The 12903-nt window shown below is 40.7% G+C and overlaps 1 protein-coding gene across 1 annotated transcript; it reads left to right on the top strand.

Annotated features, from left to right (window-relative positions):
• Positions 1-4353: 4353 nt before the first annotated feature.
• On the top strand, positions 4354-8400 carry LOC311099207 (regulator of G-protein signaling 21-like). Its single transcript, XM_084139888.1, has 5 exons — positions 4354-4516; positions 4746-4805; positions 4924-4985; positions 6676-6842; positions 6996-8400. Exons 1-5 carry the CDS (start codon positions 4434-4436, stop codon positions 7179-7181), a joined length of 558 nt encoding a protein of 185 aa, XP_083996014.1. The 5' UTR covers positions 4354-4433; the 3' UTR covers positions 7182-8400.
• Positions 8401-12903: the final 4503 nt, after the last annotated feature.

Here is a 12903-nt window from a genome sequence, read left to right as displayed (position 1 = left end):
CAGTTTTTACTTAAATCTACTTGACAATCTATGGCAAGGCCTGAAAATGGTTGTCTAGCAATGATTAACAACCAATTTGACAGAGCTTGAATAATTTTTTAAAGAATACTGGGCAAATGTTGCAAAATCCAGGTGTGGAAAGCTCTTAGTAACTTACCCAGAAAGACTCACAGCTGTAATCACTGCCAAAGGTGCTTCTACAAAGTATTGATTCAGGGGTGTGAATACTTATGTAAATTAGATATTTCTGTATTTCATTCTCAATAAATTTGCAAAAATGTATTTTCAGAGGACATTCCTGAACCTACAGACTCAGAAGAAGCTGCATGCTCGAATGGTAAAGCCACAACCCCTGAACCCTGAACCCTGCACCCACAAACCCCCAGGTTTCATTCTCAGTTGGTAAACAGTTCAATATCAATTGATTGTCATGCTCACTTGTTTAGCCCTAATCACACAATTTAGCTGTCTTCAACAGGCAATCTCATCTACAGAGGGCGTTTGTCATGGCAGGGTTATGTTCCTAAACATTATTCAAGGAGACCCAAGACCCTTATTATTTGCATCTTGGTGTATCTGCTTGTTAGATCTGATTTGTTGCACACTGGCCTTTGCTGGATAAAATGTAATACATGTAATGAGATAATACATGGTTGGATAACAAAACTGCACTCACACTGGTTGACCTCAGGTTTGCTATGGAGTCCGTACCTTATAATTCCTGTACTGTATATTTCATTACTTTTGCCTATATATTTTCCCAGGGAAGGGACAACACTGCGAGCACAACCAGCGAATACCTGAACTTCATGAGGAAGACCGAGGCCTCATACCTGGAAACACTTCAGGCCAGCGTCAGCAGCAGGATCAGCACTTCAATCAACTGTGTGAAGATGAGGCAGCAGCCAGAGAGCAGGTGTTCTTAATGTTTTGTATACTCGGTGTATACTTGTTGGGGTGGGATTGGTGTGGGGTGCGGGTCTGTGGGTGGCTTTTGTCCATTCCTAATGTCTAACTCATTGTTAGTAAAACGTTTGGTTCAAATCTGATTTTAGGTACTATATTTATTGAATATTATATGAATCCTATGAATTAAAATGGCCAATTTGGATGCAATCAATTAGCAAAATATTTCTGAGATCAAATTCTATTTCAACAAAGTAATGTTGCAAGAATGCTAATCTTATCTGTTTCTAACAACATAAACGATTTCAGAACAATCTGAGATGGTGGGTATCGAAATCCTCTTTCTTGTGCTTTTTGTGGTGTAACGACCCCGCAGGCTCTGCATGGGCTGCAGTTAGGTGGTATGTTAGGTGTACCACACTATCACAATGTATTAGTATGATTTCTTTCCAAAATATACTTAAAAAATATATATATGTCCAATATGTTAATATGCCAATCCTGTCAGTGAAATTCACTGGCTACATAGAGTTGAAGTCGGAAGTTTACATACACCTCACCAAATAAATTTCAACTCAGTTTTTCACAATTCCTGACATTTATTCCTAGTAAAAATTCCCTGTCTTAGGTCATTTAGGATCACCACTTTATTTTAAGAATATGAAATGTCAGAATAATAGTAGAGAGAATGATTTATTTCAGCTTTTATTTCTTTCATCACATTCCCAGTGGGTCAGAGGTTTACATACACTCAATTAGTATTTGGTAGCATTGCCTTTAAATTGTTTAACTTGGGTGAAACGTTTCGGGTAGCCTTCCACAAGCTTCCCACAATAAGTTGGGTGAATTTTGGCCCATTCCTCCTGACAGAGCTGGTGTAACTGAGTCAGGTTTGTAGGCCTCCTTGCTCACACACGCTTTTTCAGTTCTTCCCACAAATGTTCTATAGGATTGAGGTCAGAGCTTTGTGATGGCCACTCCAATACCTTGACTTTGTTGTCCTTAAGCCATTTTGCCTCAACTTTGGAAGTATGATTTGGGTCATTGTCCATTTGGAAGACCCATTTGCGACCAAGCTTTAACTTCCTGACTGATGTCTTGAGATGTTGCTTCAATATATCCACATAATTTTCCTTCCTCATGATGCCATCTTTTTGTGAAGTGCACCAGTCCCTCCTGCAGCAAAGCACCCCCACAGCATGATGCTGCCACCCCCATGCTTCACGGTTGGGATGGTGTTCTTCGGCTTGCAAGGCCTCCCCTTTTTCCTCCAAACATAACGATGGTCATTATGGCCAAACAGTTCTATTTTTGTTTCATCAGACCAGAGGACATTTCTCCAAAAAGTACGATATTTGTCCCCATGTGCAGTTGCAAACCGTAGTCTGGCTTTTTTATGGCGGTTTTGGAGCAGTGGCATCTTCCTTGCTGAGCGGCCTTTCAGGTTATGTCGATATAGGACTCGTTTTTCTGTGGATATAGATACTTTTGTACCTGTTTCCTCTAGCATCTTCACAAGGTCCATTGCTGTTGTTCTGGGATTGAGTTGCACTTTTTGCAACCAAAGTACGTTCATCTCTAGGAGACAGAACGCATCTCCTTCCTGAGCGGTATGATGGCTGCGTGGTCCCATGGTGTTTATACTTGCATACTATTGTTTGTACAGATGATCGTGGTACCTTCAGGCATTTGGAAATTGCTCCCAAGGATGAACCAGACTTGTGGAGGTCTACAATTTTTTTTCTGAGGTCTTGGTTGATTTCTTTTGATTTTCCCATGATGTCAAGCAAAGAGGCAGTGAGTTTGAAGGTAGGCCTTGAAATACATCCACAGGTACACCTCCGATTGACTCAAATTATGTAAATTAGCCTATCAGAAGCTTCTAAAGCCATGACATCATTTTCTGGAATTTTCCAAGCTGTTTAAAGGCACAGTCAACTTAGTGTATGTAAATTTCTGACCCACTGGAATTGTGATACAGTGAATTATAAGTGAAATAATCTGTCTGTAAACAATTGTTGGAAAAATTACTCATGCACAAAGTAGATGTCCTAACCGACTTGCCAAAACTATAGTTTGTTAACAAGAAATTTGTGGAGTGGTTGAAAAACAAGTTTTAATGACTCCATCCTAAATGTATGTAAACTTCCGACTTCAACTGTACCTCATGTCGAATGCACTGCCTCCCATATATTTCATTTATAGGATATTTTATGTATTTATTTTCATGCAAGTCATCAGGTCATTATAGAACACATTTCAGTTGGCTGCTTAGGAAAGAGGAAGTGGAAGTAGAGGTGGTTTGTTTCAAAACTGCACTACGCAAGTGACACACAAGCACGCACGTATGCCCACCCACGCACCCACGCACGCAGTTGAAAAATGCATTGCTTTGGTCAATATTCAATTTGAATATTGATTTATATGGATATACAATGTTAATATTATCTATTTATTTTAGATAATGTATATCATAATGTATAGCATGAAACAATGTATTCATGAGGACTATATCGGAAGTATTATTTTATATGCTGCAGGTCAACCTGTGCATGAGAATATGATTTCTCATACCCATCTGACCATTTTACATATATCCTGACTTGTTCATCACAGTGACGTTAACTGTAAGCAACACTGTGACTGCTGGTTTTGTCTGCTTAGTTGTCATCTGATAAAGATCTGCCATTTTGAAAATGGAAGTAAACTAACAGCATGATGTCTAGTCATCTAGTCAAGACAAATGTTTCTTTGTATCTATTGTGATCAGGCCACAATCTATCTGTCTATCTAACACACTGTATATGATTGGTTCTCTGTGACAGGAAAATAAATGTCAGAGGCCACTACTGATGTCATACAGTAAGGTGAAGTGTACTAAAGGAGAAGTGAGCCTAAAAGGTGGACAGTGGGATTTTCACTGATGAATCCGGTAAAATCCTCTACTTGCATGGTTTGACCTATTTCAATTGTTCTCTTCCTCTGCCAAAAACTCCAGATAAAATGATTAGGGTTATACTTTTGAAAAGACAAGAGTTTATATTGGTAAAAAACAGCAGCAGTTCCACTATCATGACACATGAAAGCAGAAGACCTTCTAATGAAAGTATCACTTCCACCTGACAAATGTGTTTAAAAATTCAACAAAGGACCTTGTTCTTTACTTGAACCAACCCACAGAGTAAAGGTAAGAATTTGCTTATATGTTGTTTAATTTTCCATGTTACATTTGCATCCCCAGGCCTTAATATCGGCAGGCAATGACCTGTGCAGGTTTCTGAATGCACAGACAGGCAGCTGCATTGCAGTGGTGTGAACAAGCTAGCGTCATCCTCTACTTCCTCTATTTCTGCGGTTAGAGGCCAACGAAATGGGTGACGCTACACACACTATCCTCACAGCAGCAATCGCTTGTATAAAGGAGGGTGTTGGGGGGACCGTCAAAACAGACGCAATTTGACAGCTAGCAGAGAACTCCAACACTGAGTAATACATACACAGAACCCAATGATCGTGTTCCCCCAAACATGCTTATCTTAGTCACATCACCATCAAGGGAACTGCATCCACTCAACATTGACATGGAGGACAACAGAAGAAAGCAGACAAAGTGAGTATTCGCTGATAAAGTATTGCTTACAATCCACATTGATTTATTGGTTTGGTTTATTGGTCATTCTGCACAATTGCAGATTCTTAAAAACAATTGTTCTTTAAAAACACTCAATTATGTTGCTGGTTGCCTTTGCACATAGGAGCAAGATAACTTTGAGGTTTTCTGTGCATGTGCACGTTTTGTGTGTATGCTTGTGTATTTACCTATTTACTTTGTGTTTCAGAGGAAGCGACTTGAGGTCCCGACTACAACGCAGACCTTCCCATGCCCCCAACGCTGAACGGTATATAGCCTAAGGATAGACTCTCCATGTCCATGAGCCTTTCCTATCAGGACCCATCCATGAACCACATTAACATCCAGTGTATTGATCTGAAAGTAACTGTCCTCCACCTTTACAGACTTAGTCCTGAGGAAATTATCCTGTGGTCCCAGTCTTTGGAGAGACTTCTCGCATCAAAATGTAAGCATTTCATGTTCTTCAAAACAATTTTTAAACATACAAAAGGACGTTGAACCATTGAAGATATGATCATCATATGTCCATTTTCGTAGGTTTTCAGGTTTTAAAGCCTAGCTACAGTGGGGAGAACAAGTATTTGATACACTGCCGATTTTGCAGGTTTTGATACTTACAAAGCATGTAGAGGTCTGTAATTTTTATCATAGGTACACTTCAACTGTGAGAGACGGAATCTAAAACAAAAATCCAGAAAATCACATTGTATGATTTTTAAGTAATTAATTTGCATTTTATTGCATGACATAAGTATTTGATCACCTACCAACCAGTAAGAATTCCGGCTCTCACAGACCTGTTAGTTTTTCTTTAAGAAGCCCTCCTGTTCTCCGCTCATGACCTGTATTAACTGCACCTGTTTGAACTCGTTACCTGTATAAAAGACACCTGTCCACACACTCAATCAAACAGACTCCAACCTCTCCACAATGGCCAAGACCAGAGAGCTGTGTAAGGACATCAGGGATACAATTGTAGACCTGCACAAGGCTGGGATGGGCTACAGGACAATAGGCAAGCAGCTTGGTGAGAAGGCAACAACTGTTGGCGCAATTATTAGAAAATGGAAGAAGTTCAAGATGACGGTCAATCACCCTCGGTCTGGGGCTCCATGCAAGATCTCACCTCGTGGGGCATCAATGATCATGAGGAAGGTGAGGGATCAGCCCAGAACTACACGGAAGGACCTGGTCAATGACCTGAAGAGAGCTGGGACCACAGTCTCAAAGAAAACCATTAGTAACACACTACGCCGTCATGGATTAAAATCCTGCAGCGCACGCAAGGTCCCCCTGCTCAAGCCAGCGCATGTCCAGGCCCGTCTGAAGTTTGCCAATGACCATCTGGATGATCCAGAGGAGGAATGGGAGAAGGTCATGTGGTCCGATGAGACAAAAATAGAGCTTTCTGGTCTAAACTCCACTCGCCGTGTTTGGAGGAAGAAGAAGGATGAGTACAACCCCAAGAACACCATCCCAACTGTGAAGCATGGAGGTGGAAACATCATTCTTTGGGGATGCTTTTCTGCAAAGGGGACAGGACGACTGCACCGTATTGAGGGGAGGATGGATGGGGCCATGTATCGCGAGATCTTGGCCAACAACCTTCTTCCCTCAGTAAGAGCATTGAAGATGGGTCGTGGCTCCGTAAGAAGCATCTCAAGGTCCTGGAGTGGCCTAGCCAGCCTCCAGACCTGAACCCAATAGAACATCTTTGGAGGGAGCTGAAACTCCGTATTGCCCAGCGACAGCCCCGAAACCTGAAGGATCTGGAGAAAGTCTGTATGGAGGAGTGGGCCAAAATCCCTGCTGCAGTGTGTGCAAACCTGGTCAAGACCTACAGGAAACATATGATCTCTGTAATTGCAAACAAAGGTTTCTGTACCAAATATTAAGTTCTGCTTTTCTGATGTATCAAATACTTATGTCATGCAATAAAATGCAAATTAATTACTTAAAAATCATACAATGTGATTTTCTGGATTTTTTAGATTCCGTCTCTCACAGTTGAAGTGTACCTATGATAAAAATTACAGACCTCTACATGCTTTATAAGTAGGAAAACCTGCAAAATCGGCAGTGTATCAAATACTTGTTCTCCCCACTGTAAGTGTGTCTTCTCACGCCCCCTTTAGATGGCATGGCAACATTTCAGGCCTTTCTGAAATCGGAGTTCAGCGATGAGAACATTGAATTCTGGCTGATCTGTGAAGACTACAAGAAGATCAAGTCCTCCTTCAGGCTGTCCTCCAGGGCCAAGAAGATCTACAAGACATACATTGAAGCTGAGGCTCCAAAAGAGGTATGTACTCACAAACATAGTATATTACTTCACAAAAACATGTAGATCTTTGATCATGTATGTATCTACTTTGTATGGCCACATTTGCTTTGTACGGGCACATCTACTTCTTGTATCCACTAAGTCTCATCAATTCCCTCTATATCGCTCCAGATCAACATTGACCACAAGACCAGAGATCTCATCGCGCAGAATGTGAAGACACCCTCCACAGTTTGCTTTGACGAGGCCCAGAGGATTGTGTACAGCCTGATGGAGAAAGATTCCTACCCCAGGTTCCTCAGATCCAACATCTACAGGACCCTACTGGACTCCGCATCAGACTATGTGAAGATGTGATTGAATACAGATGATAGAAATGGACTGCAATGTTTAACAGCCAGGGAGCGTCTACAAACAGGATTCATAAGAAGATGCTTCCGAATGTGAATTATACTGGGTACAGAGGTAAGAGGCCTAAGGGAATGCTGGGAGGAACATACAGAAGCGACTGTGCTGGCAAGCCTTTTTGACATTTGTGCCTAGTCTATGTACTTTCACTTTAAAGAGGAACATACGGCACATAGAAGGGGACTAAAGAGACCATAGAAATATAATGTTGATTATATTTCTACGAGAGACATTGTGCTGGTGGTGTCGGGGGATTACCTTGCATAGTATGTGATTGTTAGGGACTTTCTGTGTCAAAGTTCCAGGGATGTTTACAATGATGTATTATGTAGGAACTAAACAGTCAGGGCTGTAACTGTATGAGAAGGTATCTGCAGTTGCACATTATCTGCAGGTCACCAGTAGAGTTATTTTCTAAGGCATTTGATAAGATAATCTACTAAATTTGACTTTTTAAAACCAAGACAATTTTAGAATGGGTTATTTTTGTTACTCTAACACCATGAGGCATGTTTGTGATGTAAGCTTTCAAAAATAAGATGTTGGAGAATGCTGTTGTTACACTGGAAATGTGTAAATATGAAGATTTCTATAGGTGTATTTATAAAATGGCACATGGTTTCCAAATTAGAACTGCTAAATCATACATTTAATAAAAACACATAAATTCACAAAAATGTAAATGCTTTAATCCTTCAAAGCTCTTTTAAAATATACTAATATTTTACTGCCTTTGTTAAGACGCTTCCCAAACTTTACTGAAAGGGTAATGTCACGAGGTGGAAATATGACAGGTTATTTTGGATCTGGGTTGAGCAGGAAGAGTGAAGTAGAAGCAGACAACAAGGGACTAGTTTCACCATTTAATAAATAATAGGTCAGGGTTTACAAGTTTACCTTTTCAGCAGTGGACTTTCTCATGGCCCAGGAACTTTTACAAACCATGCAATTTAAAATGACACTAACAATCAAAGTAACCAAAAGGCACAGGAGGTGGTGCAGTCCAGGAGGCAGGCGTCCATCTTGTTTCCTTCAAACTCAAAATAATCAATTTCCCCTCCATGAAACCACCATCCCACTGGGCACAAACTGGTTGAATCAAAGTTGTTTCAACGTAATTTGTCAACTTATTGTGATGTGGAATCTACATGGAAAATACATTTGATTCAAACAAACTGTTGTTTTGTGAAATTTCTACCACAGGATTATGTCATCATGGTAATCAATTTTCAACATAGACAAACCTTATATAAAATATGTTGAATTTGTACCATTGAAACAACGTCAGATCATCAACCTAATATCCACTATCAGAAAAACAAAATATAGGTTGGGCAGCACCTCCTACTGGAGAGTTGATCTATCTACAACTATCATTTTGGTCTCCCATCCAGGGTTTTAAACAAGCCCTCTTTAGATATTTGCCACTGACTACTTACTACCGATGTGCTATCGTGAGAAGGATTGTTGAGAAATCTCCACTTAATAGATTCACTGTTGCTATCAAAGTCATTCCAAAGGGTAGGTTTAACAGAGCAAATTAAATGTAACCATACTTTTTCAATCATATATCATCAATGATGCTATTTAGGCCTATATAGCAGGAAGTCATCAACAGCTATTGTTTAAATTCATCCCAGGATTGAACTAAAAATAGACAATACATATACAGTGAGGGAAAAAAGTATTTGATCCCCTGCTGATTTTGTACGTTTGCCCACTGACAAAGAAATGATCAGTCTATAATTTTAATGGTAGGTTTATTTGAACAGTGAGAGACAGAATAACAACAAAAAAATCCAGAAAAACGCATGTCAAAAATGTTATAAATTGATTTGCATTTTAATGAGGGAAATAAGTATTTGACCCCTCTGCAAAACATGACTTAGTACTTGGTGGCAAAACCCTTGTTGGCAATCACAGAGGTCAGACGTTTCTTGTAGTTGGCCACCAGGTTTGCACACATCTCAGGAGGGATTTTGTCCCACTCCTCTTTGCAGATCTTCTCCAAGTCATTAAGGTTTCGAGGCTGACGTTTGGCAACTCGAACCTTCAGCTCCCTCCACAGATTTCCTATGGGATTAAGGTCTGAAGACTGGCTAGGCCACTCCAGGACCTTAATGTGCTACTTCTTGAGCCACTCCTTTGTTGCCTTGGCCGTGTGTTTTGGGTCATTGTCATGCTGGAATACCCATCCACGACCCATTTTCAATGCCCTGGCTGAGGGAAGGAGGTTCTCACCCAAGATTTGACGGTACATGGCCCCGTCCATCGTCCCTTTGATGCGGTGAAGTTGTCCTGTCCCCTTAGCAGAAAAACACCCCCAAAGCATAATGTTTCCACCTCCATGTTTGACGGTGGGGATGGTGTTCTTGGGGTCTTAGGCAGCATTCCTCCTCCTCCAAACATGGCGAGTTGAGTTGATGCCAAAGAGCTCAATTTTGGTCTCATCTGACCACAACACTTTCACCCAGTTCTCCTCTGAATCATTCAGATGTTCATTGGCAAACTTCAGACGGGCATGTATATGTGCTTTCTTGAGCGGGGGGACCTTGCGGGCACTGCAGGATTTCAGTCCTTCACGGCGTAGTGTTTTACCAATTGTTTTCTTGGTGACTATGGTCCCAGCTGCCTTGAGATCATTGACAAGGTCCTCCCGTGTAGTTCTGGGCTGATTCCTCACCGTTCTCATGACCATTGCAACTCCACGAGGTGAGATCTTGCATGGAGCCCCAGGCCGTTGGAGATTGACAGTTCTTTTGTGTTTCTTCCATTTGCGAATAATCGCACCAACTGTTGTCACCTTCTCACCAAGCTGCTTGGCGATGGTCTTGTAGCCCATTCCAGCCTTGTGTAGGTCTACAATCTTGTCCCTGACATCCTTGGAGAGCTCTTTGGTCTTGGCCATGGTGGAGAGTTTGGAATCTGATTGATTGATTGCTTCTATGGACAGGTGTCTTTTATACAGGTAACAAGCTGAGATTAGGAGCACTCCCTTTAAGAGTGTGCTCTTAATCTCAGCTTGTTACCTGTATAAAAGACACCTGGGAGCCAGAATTCTTTCTGACTGAGAGGGGGTCAAATACTTATTTCCCTCGTTAAAATGCAAATCAATTTATAACATTTTTGACATGCGTTTTTCTGGATTTTGTTGTTGTTATTCTGTCTCTCACTGTTCAAATAAACCTACTCTTTGTCAGTGGGCAAACATACTAAATCAGCAGGGGATCAAATACTTTTTTCCCTCACTGTAGGCCCACTGTTTCAAGCTTTGGTTGATTTCAAATGGAATTTACAAGTTAATAATACATATTTTGGATTCACCTCTTCACCTCAACCAAAAATCTAAGTTAAAGAATAGGACTAAATTAAATCAAACTGTATTTAAAGTGCATTTCAAATTTGACTTAGTCCCATTCTTTAACTTAGATGTTTGGTTGAGATGGAGAAGTGAATCCAACATATCAACTATTAATTTGTAGACAAACTAGAATTAAAGCCAGACTCAGTGGCACAGATGGAACATGTACATCTCCTTCAAATGTTGATATTTGGTTGCGTTGACAACAAAACAATATTCATTATCACTTTTACAATGCAGTAAATAGCCAGTTAACAAGTTAACAAATTATATGTTGGATTCACTTCTCCATCTCAACCAAAAAGAAAAGTTCAAGAATAGGATTAAGCCAGTGGATCAGATGGAACTATCCAAGCAGTAGATACATCTTCTTTAAATATTGATATTTGTTTGTGTTGTCAACCAAATACAACCAAACTCAATATTACCATTGTAATACAGTAAATAGCCTATAGTTAAGGCTATCTTACAAAGTAATGTAACAGTATTTATTCAACCTTAAAATTAGTAACACATCATGGCCACATTTTGTCATAGAAAGCATGCATGTTCAAGATAGCATGCAAAGGTTGCAGGTCTGTGGAAATCTTCACAAATGCTATAATAATCTGCAACGGCATTGATCACTTGCACCATGTACTTTAATGTAATCTCAACTGCAATCCAGGTCATTTGGTTGTGCTATTAGATGAAGCACAGTGATAACATATAAAGGTGTCGTACAAATATTCAAAATATCTCACATTGTATACCCATTTGAGCTTTGTTGTGCTTTTAAATGGTTAAAAGCGCAGTGATAACACATTTAAGGTGAAAACTAAACGAAAAATCGGACATTTACATTTTCCATTGGAATTTGGTTGTGCTTTTAGATCAGGAATGGGCAAATTTGATGGGGGTGGGGACCACAAAGGAAGGAAGGGCCACGGTGGATCGCGGGTCTGCATACCGACATCCATACCCACACATGCAGTCAGAGCCCTAGCAAGCAAAACATTTTAGCGGCACCCCTCTTGACAGCGGAGAGTAAAAATATACGTTTTAGAGTAAAGTTCCTTAAATTCGATACATTTTGCCATGGGGCGTAGAGAAAATTTTGCAGTTTTAAGGCAAGTTTGCTGGAATTCTACATGTCACCATTGGCGGAGAAAAGATTTTGCAATTTTATAACACATTTCATGCAATTCTACTCATTTTGCCATGGGACGGAGAGAAAACTGTTCCGTTTTACAGCTAATTTCCTGCAATTCTACACATTTTGCCATAGGGTGGAGACGAATGTTTTCGGTTTTTAATATGATATCTGAGTGAGAGTGACTAACAAAACGGAGGGCCGACCACGCCCCCATTCACATCCACGGGGTTGTAGTGGAGCGGGTCGAGAGCCTCAAGTTCCTCGGTGTCCACATCCGTAAGGACCTATCATGGTCCAAACACACATAGTCGTGAAGAGGGCAAAACAACGCCTCTTCCCCCTTAGGAGGCTGAAAAGGCATGGGCCCTCAGATCCTCAAAAGGTTCTACAGCTGCCCTAAAAATGGTCAAAGACTCCAGCCGCCCAAGTCATAGACTGTTCTCTTGGTACTGGTACGAGAGCGAGTCTGGGACCAAAAGCCTACAGAGTAGCTTCTACCCTCAAGCCATAAGACTGCTGAACAGTTATTCAAATAGCTACCTGGACTATTTGCATTGACCCACTTTTATTTGGCACTGACATTCTTGCACGGGTTCTATGCACACTCACTGGACTCTCCCACACACACACAAAAATACAGACTCAAGCACATTGACGCCACACGCTGCTACTCTATTTATGATCTATCCTGATTGCCTAGTAACTTTTACCCCTGCCTACATGTACATACAGTGCATTCGGAAAATATTCACACCCCTTGACTTTTTCAACATTTTGTTACGTTACAGCCTTCCTCTAAAATGGATTACATATTTTTTTCCCCTTTGGCAGCAGTTACAGCCTCAAGTATTATTGGGTATGACGCTACAAGCTTGGCACGCCTGTATATGGGGAGTTTCTCCCATTCTTCTCTGCAGATCCTCTCAAGCTCTGTCAGGTTGGATGGGGAGCATCGCTGCACAGTTATTTTATAACTTGTTTCAAAAAATTCAAAAAAATATATAACGACGAGTGGTGTGTTCATATGTATTCAACCCCTTTGCTATGAAGCCCCTAAAAAGATCTGGTGCAACCAATTACCTTCAGAAGTCACATAATTAGTTAAATAAAGTCCACCTGTGTGCAATCTAAGTGTCACATGATCTGTCACATGATTTCACTATATATACACCTGT

Source organism: Coregonus lavaretus (genome assembly GCF_964263955.1).
Source record: "Coregonus lavaretus genome assembly, chromosome: 23".
Classification (NCBI taxonomy): Eukaryota; Metazoa; Chordata; class Actinopteri; order Salmoniformes; family Salmonidae; genus Coregonus; species Coregonus lavaretus.
The sequence above is the reverse complement of the archived record's forward strand: the minus strand, read 5'-3'. Positions and strand labels throughout refer to the sequence as shown.